General features: G+C 46.6%; 1 protein-coding gene across 1 annotated transcript in view; it reads right to left on the bottom strand.

Annotated features, from left to right (window-relative positions):
• Positions 1 to 20390, bottom strand: part of LOC144161528 (phospholipid-transporting ATPase ABCA3-like) — a 62190-nt gene that overhangs the window by 22377 nt on the left and 19423 nt on the right. Inside the window, exons 7-12 of the mRNA XM_077692186.1 lie at positions 18217 to 18476; positions 14203 to 14305; positions 9600 to 9709; positions 9014 to 9111; positions 5263 to 5548; positions 2674 to 2844 (exon numbers count right to left, since the gene is read on the bottom strand). Coding sequence (XP_077548312.1) covers positions 2674 to 2844; positions 5263 to 5548; positions 9014 to 9111; positions 9600 to 9709; positions 14203 to 14305; positions 18217 to 18476 — 1028 coding nt within the window. The remainder of the gene's footprint in view (positions 1 to 2673; positions 2845 to 5262; positions 5549 to 9013; positions 9112 to 9599; positions 9710 to 14202; positions 14306 to 18216; positions 18477 to 20390) is intronic.

Here is a 20390-nt window from a genome sequence, read left to right as displayed (position 1 = left end):
TAGAATTGTACAGCACTGCTTTGGAGGGACCGGAGCGTTTGAATGATGCAACTGAATGAGGTTCCTTTTGGTGCCGCTAATAGTGTTCCAAAATTTTCGCGGGTTCGTCCGTAATAGCACCGGTAATGTGTCATTAAAGAACGTTTTTTTCGCGCTTGCGACCGATTTGTTAAATTCATTATTAATGGTGTGATAAGTGCGCCAATCATCAGCTCGGTTTGTTAGTTTTGCGCGACGAAATGAACGTTTCTTCCTGTTACGCAAGCGTTTAAGCGAGCTATTGAACCAAGGCGAGCTAGGATTAGTTATTATAGTTCTCTTCGGTACATATCGATCGATTAGCGCTAAGAGTTTATCCTTGTGCAGCGACCAGTTTTCGTCAACTGTGCGTGCTGAAAAGCCATGGAAATAAGTTTGTAGAAACAACTCTAATTCGGCTGTTATTGAGGTAACGTCGGCTCTGCCATAATCTTGTATTTGTTTGTGAACTTTCCTACAGGGAACCTGGGCTTTCATATTAAACTGGAGGATGGAATGATCGCTTATTCCTGGCATATGCGTGATAGTAGAGATTAATTCCGGTGTAGAAGCAAGAATTAGGTCTAAGATGTTAGCTGTGGAGCCTGTAGATCGAGTAGGTATGTGAACAAGTTGCGTGAGGTTAAAATCGCAGCATAGGTTTACAAATTCCATGCACTCAGATGAGTTGTGTTTAACAACTACAGAATCATGGTGCCATATTATATCCGGGAAGTTAAAGTCTCCTAATATAAGAAGTGACTTGGGATATCTAATGATCAGTTTGTTCAGAACATCGTGAAAGTCATTGCAAAAGGTTCGAGCGGCACTGGTTGGTCTGTAGCAAACGCAAATAATGAATTCGCGACTAGCAATGTGCACCCGCACACAAACAAGTTCTAACGACGAGACAACCGGTATTACATGTGAAACAAGCACTTCGTTAACAGCAATAAGAACGCCCCCTCCTGAACGAATATCTCTGTCGTATCTATAAAAACAGTACGCTTTTTCGCAGTTCAATGTTTCATTGTTCCTAATTTTCGCCGAAAGCCACGTTTCAGTCAAGATAACAATATCGGCTGAACACGAATCAACAGCGCTAGACAGTGCAATAGATTTGTTCAGGACACTTCACTTCGAGCATTTGTAAAGAAAACAGAGGCATGGTTAATATTGCGCACAGAAGGTAGCTACGAAGGACCGGGACGAACAGGGCTAGAACTGGGGATATTGTTATCTGCCACAGGCGCGGTTCGGGGGGACTCAATTTCGCACACAGTGTCGGTGGCTGCGCAGTAAGTATATACCTTTTTGTCAATGGTCAGTTTATTGAACCGAAGGGAGTAAGCCTGCCCGCTTGCTTTGGCAAATTCAAGTAACTTCTTACGCGAATGGCGCGTTTCTCGGCAGAAATCTTCCCCGATTGAGATGTTCGAACCCTTTAGCTTAGCTTTTTGCGCCAGAATGCCGCCCTTGGTCTTAAATGATGCGAATTTAACTATAATTGGCCTGGTTTTATTCCGTACGAATGGTCCTAACCTATGGGCTCGATCGATCTCGTCACCCTTGAGCTGAATTTGGAAGTGGCGAGATAATAGGTCACAAATTAGTTTTTCAGAGTCTTCCCACGTTCCCTGCTGATTATCCGAAATTCCATAAAAAAGCAAGTTATCTCGCCTAGAACGGTCTTCTAGTTCGCTAAGCCGTGAAGTTAGTGCAAGGGATTCGCTTTTTATGGCTTCGTTGACGATTTGCGGAATGTCTGCGGCAGATGGAGCACTTTCAAGGTTCTCAATGGCCGATTCTACCGTGGCTAGCCTCGTAGTAAGGTCAGACACTCTTTGAGCTAGCGCCTCCTGATTCTGCCTTAAATCAGTGAGAACGCCCATAACCTCAGCATGGCGAGTATCTTGATTAGCAGAAAGAGCACGAATTGCAGCAAGTAATTCATTATGCTTTTGGTCAGCGTTTTCATCAGTCATACCAGGGTTGACCTCAATGTCGCCGCCAAGCAGTAACAACTTCACAACGAATACACAATCGCAAAAACTCTGAACTGCTACACTTGGGCACGGCAGCAGCAGCAAACAAACATTGTTCGAACGTTTACAATGTAGTGAAGGTGCGTTACCCACCTGCACAAAAAAGAAGAGTGGATTGTTGAGCGACGACCGCATGGCTGCCGCTCTTCCGTGCCCACTGAAGGTAGCAGGGTGTGCGCTGCTGCTTATATGCTCCCGGCTTGTAGCTTACGAACTTAAACTTACGAACTTAAACCGTTTTAGCATCGTTTAAGTAAGGCCTACGGCTCCCGTTTTTCAGACTCCGAAATTTTAAAAATCTGCTCGCGATGAGCCATGGTAAACTCGACAGGCAAAAAGAGCCAAGATTGCATGCTCCACCTGAAGATATAAAGTCATGCCACACACGCGCGCTTCGGTATAAATTCGAGTGAAATAAACCTGGCGGGGTTTTGAAAAGTGTTTTCCAACAAGCAGCGCGCTATCAGAAAAGGGAGAAACGACACAATACGCTGCCTCCTGGTTTTTGGCAGCAAGAAAACAGTGCCTTCCGACTAGCCGCTACGCCTGATGAACTTGTGCCCGAAGTAACCACAGCAGTGAGGAAACGTGCACGGCGCCCTCTGCGCACCTTTTGTTCAGGAGGCTGACACCGAATTGGTAGTGGCGGATGTAGTCGTAGACGTTCCCCTGCTCTGCCCAGAAGAGTAGCTCGCGATCCACATTGATGGTCTTTGGTGAGAAGGTCTGAACGCCGTGCTCGGCCATCGTGGGGAGCACTACACTGTGGCCGAACGGCTTGCTGCGAGGAGAAGACGACGAGAGAAACCAGAGCTTGAAACTGGACTAGTTGGTTTTTTACTCGGAACATTGCTGGCGCTGGGCGGGACAAGGACGACGAATTACACACAAATGAAGCGCAAAAATGAAGTGCGCTTAATTTTTGTGTAATTCGTCGTCCTTGTCCCGCCTAGCGCCAGCAATGTTCCGGGCGAGAGAAAAGTACTTCTTGCAAGCATTGAGCTCGCTGTTACTTCGCGTTCAGCATTCGTTTACAATGAGCCGCGATCTATACCTGGACTCTTAAAGAGAATTTTCGCTGTCTATAACTAAGCCCTCACACCATAGCATAAACACAAGAAAAGCACCCTTTGAAAGCGTGTTATAAATTACAAAAGAAAACTTGTAGTTAATGAGTGTTTTCATGTGTATTTTCTAGGGTGTACGTACATCTGTTCATTCTACTATACACCCGATAAAAAGGGGCTTTTTGTGTTTTGCAATGGTGTAAGGGTGTTTTACAGATAAAAATCACGCTTAAGGATGTAACCCATTTTACAGTGCAAGAAAACCACAAAGTGACTCATCGCGTCGTGACCTGTTTTTAGGCGGCGGCAGTACACCCATTTTCTCGAACACTACTAGCACTTCCAGGCCACATGAACGTCAGGATTGATGAAACCATAGAACAGCTCGGCTCATTCATTGCTACGTAAGATTACCACTCAAATTTTGCGCATCCTTGAAATATTCTGGCTCAAATTAAGGAAAACGGGTGGAGCAGTTGCGAATCACAAGAACCTTTTCGCACTGACCTAACGACGTCAGAGGGATGACTAACACCGATTGGTGGCCACCGTATAAAGCTACCGCTAGCAAAGATGATTGTTCATTTGTTTCGGTGCCCCAGCTTCTGTTCGAGCACACTACTTGAAAGATACAGCGCGGAGTTATCGCAATGACCGCTGTGATTATGGGTGCCTCTCCAATGGCATCACTGTAGTAGGAATTAGGAATCAGGGAAATCGGAAATTTGACAATGTATCTTTCTATTTCTGGTTTTTATTGTTTTTTTGTGTGTAAGAAGAGCGCCGTTTTTGGCCTCAGTTGAGCTAGTTTTCAAGTGGTTAAGACGTCTGGCGTAATTCCACACGCCGCAGCTACACCTGGGATACCAGGTGCCAGGTAGTGGAGGATTACAGATTAATTTAACCACCTGGAGATATTCACTGTGCACTGGTACATCTTTACAGAGACGTCTTCGTGTTTCGTCTCCGTCAGGAACGTGGCCGCCGGGTCCAGGATTAAGTCCAGGTCCTTTGAGTTATCACCTCGCTTTTAAAAGTACACCAAGGACGTGGCTTTTCGTCATGGCCTCTTAAGGTGCAGTACCATGTAGTAGCAAGTTGGCTTACGAATGCCAAAGAACCAACAACGGATATTTTTCTACACGGCTGTTCGTGACGTCACAAATCTTGAATGGTAAAAGTCAATAGACAGACCTTGCCTCGCCATTTTTCTGAAAGATAAAGCAAGGTGGGACATCTGTATGCCAAATAAATGTATCTGGCACGTCCTTTTTTAGCGGGAATTTTTTTAAACAGAAAAAAATCTATCAACTAATAAGCTGCAGGATAGGCTGTCTTGTGTGCGGTACGCTTTGTTTTTACTATGATTTCGCTGAAATATTTAACCTCAACGTGTGTGCGCAATCATAACGGTTACGCTGGTGAACCAGAAAGTGTAGCGTAGCTAGTTTCCGATACCGCAGATATGCAAAACAGTCCGGGTGGCAAAGTTTTATTCTATTCCCTCAATCGGCTGCGTTATTGGAGGGGGGGGGGGGGGGAGGGGGGGGGTACCAATTTTTCTTCCTTAGCAGTACACTGTGCACATCGGCACAAATTTTTGCCGTTAATCCGCGGCCAACCCTGACAGAAAAACTCAATCGAGTCCGTGACATCAAGCGTAGCAGAACAGCGACTTCAAGCGCCGCCATGGTGGCTGAGAGCCAGAGAAGAAAAAAATGGCTGCCTCTTCTAGCTTCGCTGCAAATGGCGACAAAAGACAATAGCCGTCTACAGCCGCTGCGCGTAACTGTTATGAATTTATGTTACGTTTAAAATGTGACCAATGCTGTCTTTTACTGAATATTGTTTGCAGGAATGACGTATACTCCCACACTTATTATTCCAAGGCTTTGCGATATAAACGTCTCGTTCGAGAATTCTTTTTCCTTTTATCCGGACGGATGAATCAAGGGACGGACGGACGAACAGACAGACAGACAGACAGACAGACAGACAGACAGACAGACAGACAGACAGACAGACAGACAGACAGACAGACAGACAGACAGACAGACAGACAGAGAGACCACAATTTCCGCGTCTAAGTAGCACAAAGAGAGGCTATCGGCTTAAAAAGGGGAGACCGGAACCTCGCGTTATCGACGACCTCCACAAATCCTTGCGTCTTCGTATCGTCGAAGAACGTCCGTAGCACGTAGGTGGCGTTGTTCCTGGGCGCAGCTCGTGCGGGCAGGAAGTGGTGCTCGCACAGCGCCAGCATCACCAGGGAGGCAGCCGGGAGGAGCACGCTCAGGGACTTGGTCCACCACACGCGCCTCCACATCAGGGCTCGCTTGAGGAACAGGGCGCAGAGCACGGACCACACGTCGGCCTCCGAGCCACGCGCAGAGCACAGCTGCTTCAGGGCGTCCGCCTCTGTGGGGAAATTTGTGCCCGAGACGCTGAAAGCCTAACACGATGACGGTAAAATGATGGTGGTTTCGTTATTGTGACGGAAGGCAAACTTGAGCTCTCAGGATGCTCTACACTGTAAAATGGTTTGGACTTTAACTAACACCTTTGCACCCCAGTAAAAAAACGAAACACTTTGAAAGGGTTATTAGGATATCTAACACCCTCACAGCCTGCGGAGAACACAAGAAAACACGCTTTTACATTGTGTGTTGTTGTTTATAAAACCTTTTACAAGAGTGTTTTTTTTTTTTTTGCTGTGGCGTAACATTGTAAAAAGGGTGTAAAATCATTTTACATTGTAGCGTTAAGCTACAAGAGAGAATACGAGTTAGTTAACTATACGACAATCTTCTCAGGAAGCATAAGAAACCACGTGTTAGAATTTTAGACCTAAAGAGAGTGAATTCCTTTGATGAAATCCGAATACGTAGCCACGTTCACTCATCGAATGGGCAGGCCTAGCGGGTCTTCTCTGTAGCTGTGTTGCTTATTTCCTGTGATTGCTTTTCGCACCCTCACAGTGCAGTCTGAAAGGTATTGGCGGTCTTCATGTCTAAACGTGTATCTTTAGATCAGCCATCGCAGCTACAATTGAACCACATCGATGAGTTCCTAATTTCGTGCAGCGTTTTCTTCGCGGATATGTTCGTTATCGTCAGCAACCCACACCTATTTATGCCCGCTGTAGGAATAAGGTGCCTGAGTTTCCTTTCAAGCTATTCAGGAATAATTTTCACCTTCCTGCTCAGGAAGTCATTATTGGCAGTACGGATTGGTTGTGTAACCTGCTTTAAATAGTGGAGCTTTCCAAAAATTAATTGTATGAGACCGTTTGCCGAATGTCTCCCGGACCACACAAGTTTAACGTCGGATTTATTTTTCTCGTGGCTGAGGTCAGCTTTGAAGCCTGCCAAATATAGTCAGTCATCCACCTTAAAAAGCACTTCTTTAGCTACGATAAAGCTAAGCATACATATGTGTCAATGAGACACTTATTGCTTTACACTAAAAATGAAAAGAAAATTTCTATGTCAATACGTAGCATGCCCTTAAAGGGCCCGAGAATCCAAAATACAAGTTCGGTTTATTAACAGGGTTTTTTATCCCGATAACAACAATAGCAAATTTATCGCGAACTTCAAACAAATAACGAACGTAATAAAGAAAACATGTCAACCAGTGACGACTACCCTGACACATTCCGGCAACTTTTTGATTACTCAACGCAGAAATTTGGGCTAGTTGGGGATATGACTTCGACATGGTAAAAAGCGCACCAGACGAGGACAGAAGAAGAGACAGTTATACGGGACGAGCGCTACACATCAACTGAGGAAAGCCTCAGTTTTTTATTGCGTCACAGAATCTTGTTTGTTCTTCCTCCGACCTAACCATCGCCAAAAAAAACACGTCTGTGCGATTGCAGCAGGGAATCTACTTCCGTTCCATAATATAACCTAACTGCTAATGCGGAATTAACACACTGATAAAAATGTTTTTAGTTTGGGCACATAACACGTCATTCCCCAGTCGAAAATGACAAGAAAAATTTCGGTGGTTTGTCGTATTTTTGCGTGTCGTACTGTCGTCTTGCCATATTCATGTCGTGTCGCGATTCTGATGTTCTGTCGTGTGTCGTGTTCCTGTCCTGATTTTGATGTTCCGAAGTGTCGAGTTCCTGTCTTGTCGTGATCCTGATGTCCCATCAGTAGCACATTGTTTGAATGTTATTGCCCATTGCGAAGAGTGGCTTCAATGGCTGTCGTTTGTGACTACGCGAATGTTTGTTGTTGAGAAATTTGACTTTGTCGTTACGACAGAAATGTGTGTCGTAATAATAGATAGCTTTGTCATAACAACAGGACTTCTGCTGTCACAGCAAAGCTTTTTGTCGTACAACAGAAATTCTTGCTAGGTTCCTGCGGTATTCCTGTTATGATTTTAGCCTGCGTCCTGGGCCCATTACTTCACTATGGCCAGTCATCTTCGAGTTTCCCAACCTTTATGACTTCTTTTCGAGTAAAAATTGTTCTTCGTAGATGAAATAGGGGTGACTGAGCTACCAAGGGCTGGTTCTTTCGAAGAGAGCAGCGTTGTATTTTTTCTTCCTGGCCATATTAACGAGCCACGAAGACAAGACACACCTTTGTTTATTTTGAGGGAACTGATTTTCACTACCTGATTTGGCTCAATTCCAGCCACAAAAGACGATTTTCAACCAATAAACGTGAGAAGTGCCGCAAACTGTCAAATTTCGCGCTACAGTGACGTGTTATGAGCAAGAGTGACATACTATGGGTCAGCACAAAAAACAGTTATCACTTCACGTTACATTCCAGTGATACCATTAAACGGATGCCTCTTCGGTCAATCGTCCCATCACGTTTAATAGTGATGGTTCAGGTTGATGGCCGCCAATCAGACAAGCAAAATTATGTGACGACATCAAAAAGTTGCCGGAAAGTGAATGGGGTGACGCCACGGCTTCGCATGTTTCTTTATACATCCGTCTATTGTTCTAACTCTGCGAAAAAATTGGGTAGCATTGTTAATTGAACAAAGTAGTCTTTTCAATCAACCCGACCTGTATTATGTCTTTTTTGCCCTTCTAAAGGGACCTTGCAACACTTCCGATAAACGCTTTCACTCTTTCCTTCGCAATGGGAAAGATATAGACCTTTGTATTTTCTTCGTCATGGGAGCTTTCATTTTATCAGTGAGCTGTCCAAACGACCCCACAATGGGCGCAGTCGGCAGGGAGATGTAACTGCGCATGTGCAACACAGCCCAGAACATGATCTCATAATATTAAATATTGACGGATGAAAAGGTTTATTGTTATCGCCAGCCCGAATCGTCACTGCGCAATTTGCTCGTCGCAGCAGATACGCCTTCCGTTTCTGCTTTCCTTTTGTGGCTTTCGCCTTAAAGCCGCTATCGAATGCGTTCATTGCTTAAACTGAAAGAAATCCGGCAAACAGCCGCTGCACCGCGGTAATGACGTAATTCTAGCGGCCGAAGAACGCCAAGACCGGGAAAGAGAGACAAATCTTTTGAGCAAGTTCCAAAGTTATCTGATGGGCATGTAGCAGTAGTTTACGGCTGTGGTATTTTGTGACCCCGTATTCGGTGTACTGAATGTTTAGTTTGACTACGTTCTGAAAGCATTTAGGATTTCGACCTCTTTAAGCGGAAGTTTACACCTGGGAGTGACGAGTTTCCAGCAAGTAACGAACGTACTCGCAGCCACAAACCAAGCCGCCATTATCGTGAAAGAACTGGGTGGCGAGATGGAAAACCGCCAAGGGCGCTTACAAATTTCAGCTATGAAAATGTGTGTTTATGAAGTCTATGCAAAAAAAATCATCCCTGTGTGTTTACTCATCTTCACCGATAAAAATACTGTGTTCCTCTTTTTCGTCCCACCTTCAACCGCCTTCGCAGTATCCATGACTGTCGGCACCGTTGCACCTTGAGCGTCCCCAGCGTCGGGTGTCTCCTTCACCGCCGTGCGGTGCGCCAGTCTACGAAAATAGAAGGCAAGAGATCTTAATTAAACCAGCCAGGCCAGTTCCCATTCTTAGTAATACATTGGCCCATTCTGGAGCCGCGACGAAATAAAGAAGAAAATATCTAAATACGTACGACAGTACGTAAGCTCTTAAACAAGAGTGCGCTATTCGGCAGCCGCCATTTCTATAACACCATGGAAAGATACTCAAGAAAAGCCGTAGACGACGGAAATTAAGACTGAGTATTTTAGCCACACAAATTTGATTTGAAATTGCCATGTTTATCGTCTGTAATCTGACCTTTTCTTTATCGTCTTGTACGTCGGAGGTGTTGAAGTGCTAAGAAAGGAAACAGAGTAGCTGCGGGCCACTTGAAAGCACTCAAATAGAGTTTTGAAACACGAAATTATCTCATTCTTCTTTTCGCAAGATTGAGACTTCACAAAGATTTCCCAGAAGTAGCACAAAAGCAGCTCAAACCAACATGCCACTGGACTCACTTGACGAAAATGTCTTCCAGCGAGCAGGAACTGAGGCGCATGTGCATGATGCCGAGGCTGTTCCGCATCTTCTCCAGGGTATGGAGCATGGAGGCCATGTTCTTGATGTTCTGCAGAGGAGTTGGGTCCGGGCCACGAAAAATGGCAGGGGCGAACACAGGGAAATGCAAACCTTCCCATAACCTGAACTCTACTGATCACGGGAGACACCCAACATGCACGGTTATGACCACCTCACAAACGTAAGAATTACAGGGACCCTGCAACACTTTCGATAAGCGCTTCTACGCTTTCCTTCGCGTATGGAACCACTGCGAAAGTTATAGTTATCGCCAGCACGGAGCGGCACTACGTGATTTGCTCGTCGCACCAGATACGCCTTCCATTTCTGCTTTGGGTTTGTGTCCTTTTTTTTTTTAAAGTTTCCATCGAAAAGCGTTCATTTCTGCAACTGAAGGAAAACCGGCCAACAGTAGCTACATGGCCTAGTGATGTAATTCGAGCCGTCGAAGAACGTCAAGACCGGGAAAGAGAGAAAAGTCTTTTGAGCGAATTTACACGATATCTGGTGTTCACAGAGGAGTAAGTTTTGGCTGAGGTACTTTGCGACCCCCTAATCTAAGTTCTGAGTGTGTTGGGTGACTACGCTGTGCAAGTACATAAGATTTCGAAAAAAATTGAAAAAAGTGTTGCAGGGTCCATTTAAAGTGAAGAAGCCACCTAAGCAACGCTGATGATATAGAGCATGTGGAAGCATCAGTTCCCCATTTTCGGACGGGTTCTCTCAATCATCATCATTATAATCGTTCCCCCTTCGCACGTGTTTCTTCCTCCGCACCTTCTTAGGCGATATTCCGTTCCCCTGTGCGCACAAGTCCGAATTTCCTGTAGGCACCCAGTGCCATCTGCAGCTTCGCTTGCAACTCTATTCTTTTATGCAACTGCTAAGAAAGTCCCGCTGATCTTCCCGAGTAGCCTATGGGTGGAAACGTGAGTTTTGGAACAAACGGCCGGGTTCGAGCCGCAGCAGTATTTTTTTAACACGAAAGTGTTTTGTGCCAGGGCTCACAAACCCCACCGACGTCATATCCGTCACAGATATGATATCACCAGAAAACGTTAGGTTTCGAAATGTTAGGTTTCGAGCCCGCGATCGCTAACGCTCTACCGACTCAGCCATGAAGTCATTCCCTGGGAGCTGTACGAACGCTCCTTATGTCATTCCCTCTAACTTGTCCATTACGATGGTGCTGCCGTCTAGGAGAGGCGAAGCGAAGTAGTGCGTCATGACGCTAATGAGCGCCGATAGTTGGCGCCTCGATAGGGCAGCGTGTAGCAACGGAAGCTGCTGTGTTTACCCGTCCGCCTCCTATGTGGAAGGCCGCTCAGCTTGTGGAATGCCGCCGCCGCGCGTTCCACAAGCTGAGCTCGTCGCAACGAAGGGTATGGCGTACACGCCACGGAGTAGGACCACTGTGGTCGCACCTTTGCATAAGCGACCCGCCAGCAGGACGTCGCTCGCCAAGCACACCCACAAGACTGCTGCCGAAACGCAAATCATGATCCTTTCACTGTAGCGTACTGTGACTTCACCAAACGATTCACTGACAACCATTTCGGTTTTGTTGGCATGGTTTGCGAGTACCTGGGGTTTCAATCGGATTTACGCGATGCCCCCGGGCGTGTAATCCAGTGTCTAATGTTGATGCGTCTAACGCTTCCATGCCGATTAAATATAAATAGCCATGTGCAAGTTCATATCGATGCACAATAAACATTCAAATGCTCCTGTGAAGACAGATTTTACTTTCGTGTTTTACCGATACCTATGAAAGAGGGATCAATCACATTTTTTTCAAGACCCATGATTTTTTTCTTGTGGCAAATCTTAGCTCAATTCTGCGCATTTCTTCGTAACTAAGGATGGCCTGGTATCTTTTACGGCGGTTTAGACGTGGGGCGAGGCATATAAGCCTTTTTAATTAACGTTTTGCACCGCACCGTAATTGCTGGGCACCTGTCAAGGAACGGAATATCTCCCGTCTTATCCCACTCTCCCTTTCCCCAAAGCTAATACGCCATCTCTTTTGTAATAGAGTTTAATAAATTCAATTTTCCCGGGTTCGTACTGCCTGGGAACCATCTGCTGGTAATGAGTTAGACGTTTTTGTTTATCTAGTTTTTGTTACGCTCAGAGCAGCTCCAGCTGTAATATTTCGTTTGAAGTGCACAGCACATTAGGAGCTTGTATTCGTAGCTCTCTCGCTGGACCCAAGTAGAGCCCCACGGTGTACCGTCGTAGCGGCGTCCGATCGACGCTTCGAAAACCAAGCGGTTATTATAGTCATAACCATTCGGAACTCGTGAACCACTGGACCTTGTCATACATCTCCCCGTTGCTTAGCGCAAAGAAAACTTCAAGCACATTTGAGGCAAAATGTGTGTATAACCGGCAGTTCTCGCGTTCATTCAGTTACGAACGCTCGTTGGGTTGTCTTTTACGATAGTAAATTAAAAAAGTCCCACCTCCCCTCGCGGGAACCCCTGTGTAGATGCGACGCATCACGTTGCAGCGTTGGACAGCGGAGGAACGGCGCTGGAACGATGGAGCGGAGCGGCGCAGGCACCGCGTTTTATAGCGCGCATAACGGTGAGGGGACGCGCCGGCGCCAGTGCGTCTGCCGCGGCTATGACGCAACACAATCCAACACAATCCACTTTAATCCAATCCAATCCAAGCCAAGCCAAGCCAATCCAAGCCAATCTAATCGAATCCAATCCAATGTCCCTCGCGAGCAATGCTCGCGAGCTATGCTCGCGAGAGAGTGTTCGCTATCGGAGAGGAGAGGGGATGAGCGGCGGAGAGCGAAGCTGGCGCGGCGAGGAGAATGGGCGAGGGGTGGACGCCGACCAACGACGACGACGCCGACGCCTGATGCAGGGACAAGTCGTGTGAATGAGATGCATTCGCATCTAAAAGCGACCACGCAAAAAAAAAACAAAAAAAAAACGGCGCGTTCGAAATGACGCAGGAAGGCTCCAGCCGCGCAAGAAAAAAAAAATCATGCTTTCGACGCGAAACAGCTCCACCATACAATATTAAATAAAACACAAAAACAACAGACCTCCCGCTGGCGCAGTTTCAGGCCGGGGGGGGGGGGGGGGGCGAGCACTGGGAAGGCGGGAAATTTGAATTGCATTGGAGAAACCTCTGTTCCAGTTACTAAAAGAGGAGTGAGACGGGGCGGCGAAGAGCGTGATGGGTGGTAGCAGTGAGCGGATAACGGCGCTACGGCCCATTAGGGCAAATCACTGCTCTACACTTCCGACAGCTTTCATATTGAGTGGAAAGGATATAATTTTTTTAGTTTGCTTTCATCTCACCTCTCTTGGCGGCCGTTTTTACCGGTTGTTTGTATTTTTTATATCATAAGCCCCTATACAAGGACTGAAAGAACACTAGTACTGCCAGTTATGCGCTTTAGTTTAGATTCAAATTTGACAAAAGTTGCCTTTGCGCTGAACAATGAGGAAATATATGAGACCTACCAGAAGCATTGCCTCAATATACTTCGCCTTCAAGATGACTAAAGACGATAGTCTTTCTTGGGCTACTTAAACGCAGAATTTTGGTCTGTCTGTCTGTCTGTCTGTCTCTGTCTGTCTGTCTGTCTGTCTCAATTCAGACAGCCGGCCAAAGTGAAGCAGATGCTGCGCAGTAGACTTATATACTCACAGCCAAATCTAAACATTTAAGTCCGGTGACAGTGTTCATACTTGACAGCATTGCTGAACAAGAAGACGATATTTGCAAATAAAAGGCCGCAAATCAATACATAAGTGATATTTGCACTGTTCCTTTATTAAAAATTTCATGGATGCTTGATTTTTGCGATAGCAAATGAAATACTACATCAACTGCAGAAAACCGTCATCTGCTGTTGCCAGCGCTACCTCCTGGCGGCCTTTAAGATATCAAACGGCAATAGCAACGAAAGCTTCCACTAGATGGTATCCAAGTTCCGTTTGGAACGCTTGTGGAGTAGTACAACGTGGTTCTATAAACGTTGTAGTAGGGTGCCTCAATTCACGCGCGTGTCTGCCATACGGCAGCGCTGACACCCAGGCACCCGACTCGGAGCAGTGGAAAGCGGTAAATTTAAATCGACTTGTGCAAACCTCTAGCCTGTTATCTTGGTAGAAGCGAGACGGGAGAGGAACAGCATGAGAGGTGAGCGGGAAAGAAAAGGGAGGCCTTTACTTGGCAGGGGCACCAGTCGACTGCTGTCTTCCTTCGACATTTGCAATGAAAGGAGCAGATGCGCGGCCAATTTTCATCCTGCGTTTAATTATTAGAGCACTCGACAATTTCGTGTATGCGTCGGCCATTTTCTGTGCCGTTTGTTTTCCGGGGACCCCGGAATATTGACCGACGTGTACTTTACGCATGAAAAACGGCTTCCACCCATTTCTGGCGCCCGATACACCGTGAAGCATACTCAGCTCAAACAGTTTCTCAAAACTTGAACGCAAAGACTGCTTGATTGGACCAGGCCGCGGGTGTAAGCGTGGGTCTCTGTGCGAGGGCGGCGAATCTGCTCACCGTAGCTGTGACCGTCAGGTTGAAGACGGCCTCCAGGCAAGTGACCCGCACGGGCTCAACCGGTCCCATGTGCTGCTGGACGATGCGCGTCACGCGTTCCGCCCTGCATGAGGCCAGTTTGCCGTTCGCACTTTAAGGGACGACTGAGGCAAAGTATATGTTTGGTCCATTAAAGGGGCCATTCTGGCAAAACACAACTTTGGTCCATTCGATAGATTGCCTCGTTAGAATCATACTGAGACAACTTTTAACGTAAACTTCGCTGAAATAAGCTTTATAATTATGAAAAAAGGAAACGCCATGCGACTCACTAGCTCAGTTCCCGCAACAGAACCTATGATGTCATACTGCTAAAGTGTGCTATTGGCTGAGGCTGGCAAAAGCAAACGCAAGTTATGCAGGCATTATAATATTGCAGCACAAGCTATTTTTGCTTAAATGTAATGTATATATTCATTTAATAGAAGCAATAATTGTGGGGTAAACATGGAAGTTATGAAAGTACACGTAAAGATGCATGTACGTACCAGAGCGCGCTGTTGGTGGTACTGCGCACCCTAGGCCTGTTATAGCTGCACAGCAGTATGGAGCTTTCGGGTTTTATGACTCGATACGGGCCGATTGGCGCAAGCGACATCGTCTTACGCGGCACTGTCGTGTATGCCCCATGTTTCACAAAAAGCCACGTGCAAATACGGTCAAAAACAAAACAAAGACGGGCAAAGGTAAGTTACGGTATGGTGGCGTTATCTGGAAGGATTGATAGTAAACAAGGCTTTGTAGTCGTCTCAAATCCTAGTGCCGCATTCTGGTTCGCTTGAAGACCCTTTTTTATGACATCATGGCAGACATAGATGATTGCAGACGACCCCGAGAAACACGATTTGGCGGGAGAATCAAAATTTTAACAAAAATTGATGAATTCTTAGTGACTAAAGCATCGTTTGGTGCCGGACAAGCTCTGGGGGCACTATAAAACACCAAATCTCTCGAATAAAACAAACCTGTACTGTCTTCATGGCCCCTTTAAAGAGACTGCTTTGTCTCGATAAAAACGATACCGATTTTATCGGAAACTTCGAACAAGTGATGGAGATAACAAGGAACACAGATGAACCAGTGGCGACTGCGCGATCGATTTCCGGTGATTCCTGTATGACGTCACCGAATCTTGTTTGTGCGATTGGCGCACGCCGGCCTACGCCATGACTGGGAGATTGATGTAGGGCCTCAAGTTCCGCTTTACTGTATCACTGGAATGTCAACGTGCTGCTAAACTCTGATAATTATGACTTAGTGGGGGCATATGTTACGTCACCCGTGCCCATATTGTGTCACTGGAGTGTGAAATTAGAAAGTTTCTTCAATATTCCTTGCACTTTTTCGGGTAACAGAACGTCTTCTGTTGCTGGAGTGGAGCTGAGTGCGTTCCCAAAAGCTGTTTCTTTCAAACTGAACAAATTTGTAGCTTGTTATCATGGACTGTCTAAAATACGGCTTCGCCGCAAAACGGGGGCACCCTGGTTGCCTGCGTGCGCAACATCGATGAAAGAATTCGCGTATTCAGCTTACACGGAAGCACTCAAAACAGTGGGCTGAATCATACATACAAAGAGCGAGGGATTCTTGGCGCGGCCGCGAGCTGCCCTGATGGTATAACATGCGTCAGCACCCCTACGCGGCCCGTGTTGCATCCTTACCGTTTCCGGAAGCCCGACGCATTTCTCGTTGAGAGCCGTCAACATATTTAAACGATTCCCCGGTCATTTTTTAACAACTTGTGCTAAAGACACAAGCCGAGAAGGGTGGCTTCTCGGTCCATTATTAAGTCTGACTACGCGAAATGAAAAATATGCGGATACGATGCTAGATGACGGTTGCGTTCATATACGTACCGCGTACACACGCAAAGGAATAATTGCCCATTCGCATCTTATAGAGGGAATTTTAGATGCGACTGCATCTCATTCACTAGCCTTGTCCCTCCATACAGCGTTGTTGTTGTCCATCCACACCCCTCCCCCATTCTCCTCGCCGCGCGAGCTGCGCTCTCCGCCGCTCACCACCTCTACTCTTCGATAGCGAAAACTCTCTCGCGAGGGGCATTGGATTGGATTCGATTGGGTTGGCTTGGCTTGACTTGGCTTGGCTTGGCTTGGATTGGATTTGGATTGGATTGGATTAAAGTGGATTGTGTTGGATTGTTTTGCGTCATAGCCGTGCCACGTTGCGTCAAAGCCGCGGTCGTTTCAGCACCGACGTTCCGATTTGATTTTGATTTGATTGTAGGGTTTAACGCGCCGACGCAACGCAGGCGATGAGGCGCGCCGTAGTGGAGGGCTCCGGATTAATTTTGACCACCTGGGGATCTTTAACGTGCGCCGAAATCTCGTACACACGGGCGTTTTTGCTTTTCGCCTCCATCAGAAAAGCGGCCGCCGCGGCCGGGAATCGAACCCGCGACCTCGTGCTCAGCAGCGCAACGCCTTAGCCACTGAGCCACCGCGGCGGGTGACGTTCCGATTTCGGGCACGTGCATAGACTTGATCTTCGCTACAAATTGCACGGTGGTCCCGTTACTTCACCATCCACTACCCGTACACTTCAGCGACCACAAGGCCGTCATCGTTAACGTTACGCCGCGTGTTAAATAAAGAATACATCAAACGCGTTCCTCACACGTTTCACGCAATAAGAGAATCAACCCAACGGAAACACCAAGTGAACCCCCAAGATGCGTCGCATCTCCACAGGGTTCCCCTCGCGGGAAGGTGGGGTAATTTCTTTTTTTTTTTTTTTGCTTATCAAGAGGGACCAGGGCCCGTCACGCTACTCGGCTATCTTGTCTTAGAAAAACCATTTATTAGAGCGAGAAGTCTATATATTTCGCCAAACGCGAAAAGTGATCGTCGTCGACGTCAACACGACTGGTACCAAAATGACTTCCGCTCGAAAGCGAATAGAAACGTTTGGGCTTGTTTGGGGTTTCAATCGGGGCCTCCAGAGTGTGAAGCCAGTGGTTTACCGCCGCGCTAATTAGACAACCTGCCATGGAGATAAGAAGAGCTGTTCATGTTGGATGAAGATATAATGACAGGTGATCGCAGTTAATTGCAAGGTGATTAATGGTTATTCAATGATTGAACATGATAATTAGTTACGTGGGATTACTGTTAGTTACAATGTATTAGGTGTTTTAAGACCATTGATGGTGTACTAAGATGAATGATATGAATTTGTGATCGGTTAGCCATTGACAGTTAAAGATTAATAAGATGGGATATAAGTAGATTAAGAGTAAGTCGGACAAAGTTAGCTGGATTAAGAAGAATTACGGTAGATTGCGTCGGTATTTCGATTAAGACTAATATTTAGATTAAGATTAACCAAGATAGAATGTTGTAAGATGGATTAAGCTTGGATTTAGCGGCTGTGGATGGGATTAAGATGTATCGATTAGGATGAACTCGGATAGATTTAGTTTGACTAAGGTAGGAACTGATTTAACATGAATTGAGATGAGTTAGGCTAGACTAAGGTGGGTTAAGCTGAATTAAGATTCATTAATACCTGTTTAAGTTTAATGGTGGAATAAAGTAGCCTAAAGGCTTAGGATGAATCAAGCACCGTAAAAACTGGTTAGGGTGCATATAAACGGTAGCCGTCTAATAGTACGCCAGGCACAGTCATTAACGCACGTAAGCAGCCCTAAACATCCCAACTATTTTATCTTACCCTTCTCTTGTGAGAAGATTTGTCCTGGTGCATTCATTCCGTTATCTCTCAAGGTTATCCTTCACTGTCGTATTTCTTGCCGTATAACAAACATTTCTTTTCTGTTAATTTATTACAACCACTGAATATTTTATCTTTTGCGGAAAAGGGGAGCACGCTCCACTCCTTAGTGCACTGAAGGGCGTGTCATGATGAGTGTGATGAAGACAACGGAGTACCGTTACGCATACATGCAGACAATTTTTTCGACGGAGTTCGACGACGTAGTTGGAATCGCACCTGAAGCTTCGCATCGTGGTGAGCCGCAGGTAGCAGCCGACGCCGAAGCGCGTCTTGAGCCAGCCTGGGGAGCCGGCGCAGACGACGCGGCCCTGGTTCATGATTACGAGCCGGTGGGCGAGCATCTCGGCGTCCTCGACGCTCGACGTGGTCACCAGCACGGCGCTGTACTTGGCCACGTCCTCCAGGGTGAGCCACATGCTCCGGCGGTGCCTCTCGTCCATCAGCCTCGTCGGCTCGTCGAAGATCATGAGCCGCGCCTGCGGGCGTCAACAAACTTGAACAAAGCCAGCGGGCGGGGCTTTTAACGAAGCTGTTTGTGTCTCGACGAGAAAATGCGTCCATTTTTTGCAACGCTTGAAGTGTCACACTTTCGCCGCTATTACGGCCGTACGGCCATCATACCTTGATATCATCATCATCATCATTACCAGCCTATCTACGCCCACTGCAGGGCAAAGGCCTCTTCCATTAATCTCCAATTATCCCGGTCCTGCGCTAACTGCCGCCAATTCATCCCCGGAAACTTCTTGATCTCATTTGCCCATCTAACTTTCTGCCGCCCCCTGCAACGCTTGCCTTCTCTAGGGATCCACTCTGTTACCCTTAATGACAAACGGTTTTCTTGCCTTTGCATTACATGCCCTGCCCACGCCCATTTATTCTTTTTAATTTCTACTAATATGTTCTTAACGCGCGTTTGTTCCCTGACCCACTTCGCTCTCTTCTTGTCGCGTAATGTTACACCTATCATCTTCCGTTCTATTGCTGGCTGAGTCGTCCTCAATTCAAATTGTACCCTTTCAGTGAGCCTCCAAGTTTCTGCCCCGTAGGTGAGTACCGGTAAGATGCCGCTGTCATACACATTCTTCTTCAGGGACAATGGTAGGTAGGCTGCCATTCATTATCTGAGAATGCCTGCCGAATGCACTCCACCCCATTCTTACCCTTGTCGTCTTGAACCGGGTTGAAGCAGCAGGGAACAAACGAGAAGTTTCAAATGAAATGGGAACAGGCGAAATGGGAAAGGGCGAAAAGGGAAGGTCGTTTTGCGCCGGATTGAAGCGGGAGGGAACAAGCGGGAAGGATGAAATGGGAATGGGTTCAAACGGGAACCTCCCATGCTTGTAGTGAGGAACACGATGGTATCCATGCATATGACTACTACTATACTACTAGCACAGTGCAAAGCAACGACAGAACATGTAAATAAATGAGTGGTGATGTGACCTTCAGTGCTCACGGATAAAAAGAAATCGTGCAGACTCGCTATGGTTCAAGCCTTGCGCAACATCGTGCAAGCTTCGCCAGTTCAGCTGGTGCAAGCCTACACTCATGAGGATGACATCGCATCACTCGTCTTCTCGGGGAGGGCCCCGCGAAGATGACGACGACCTCTTCGATGCATATGACGACGAATACTAGCACCGCAACTATGCAAATAAACAATGATACTAACACATAGCCATTAGTCCGGCAATGCTCAACAGCATCGTCATTCAACTCTTGCACGTGAGTGGAAGCCTCACTGAATTCTTTCGCTAAGGCCACTGCACCAAGGTCGTGCCCGACGCCTGGCTCGGTGACGCCGGACGGTCACCGCGAGGCACGCGCTCACGTGCGCTGGTGGGTTTCTGTCTACGGCGGACGGGTTTGTGTCGGCAGACAGCTTTACTGTTAAAAAATGAAGGAAGCTCGCGTTAACCCGTAAGACGAAGGTAGCAAAGCTGTGCGCTACTTTCACGACCATCACGACCATTTAAGTCCACGATTGCAGCCGATTTCCATGTTCGCTGCTGCAACGACCTTTACTCCACCATCGTTGCTATATGAGTCAGCTTTTTTTTTTTTTTTTTTTTTTTTGAAGTGATAATCATTCGACATCACCTTGGAGGGGCGTACGCTATGACGCGTAATTCTGGTTCTGAGGAAGTGTTGCCACGATTACAACGAACGCTGGAGGTGTTTTTTTTTTTTTTTTTTTTTACTAATGCGCAGAATTCTTTGCCTGTTACCCTCCCAGCCCGGACCGCGTAAAGCCCCGCATTTCCACAATAATGCAGATTTCGCGAAATTTCCACCTGTAATTGTTGTAATAGCGTAAATGGAGATAAGTTGTCGAACAAATTTTTTAAAAACTAAAAAATAAGAAAACTGCAAAATATTACGGAAAA

The sequence above is a fragment of the Haemaphysalis longicornis genome, unplaced genomic scaffold (genome assembly GCF_048455015.1).
Source record: "Haemaphysalis longicornis isolate Haplotype H1 unplaced genomic scaffold, Haemaphysalis longicornis Haplotype H1 scaffold_12, whole genome shotgun sequence".
In the NCBI taxonomy this organism is placed as follows: Eukaryota; Metazoa; Arthropoda; class Arachnida; order Ixodida; family Ixodidae; genus Haemaphysalis; species Haemaphysalis longicornis.
The sequence above is the reverse complement of the archived record's forward strand: the minus strand, read 5'-3'. Positions and strand labels throughout refer to the sequence as shown.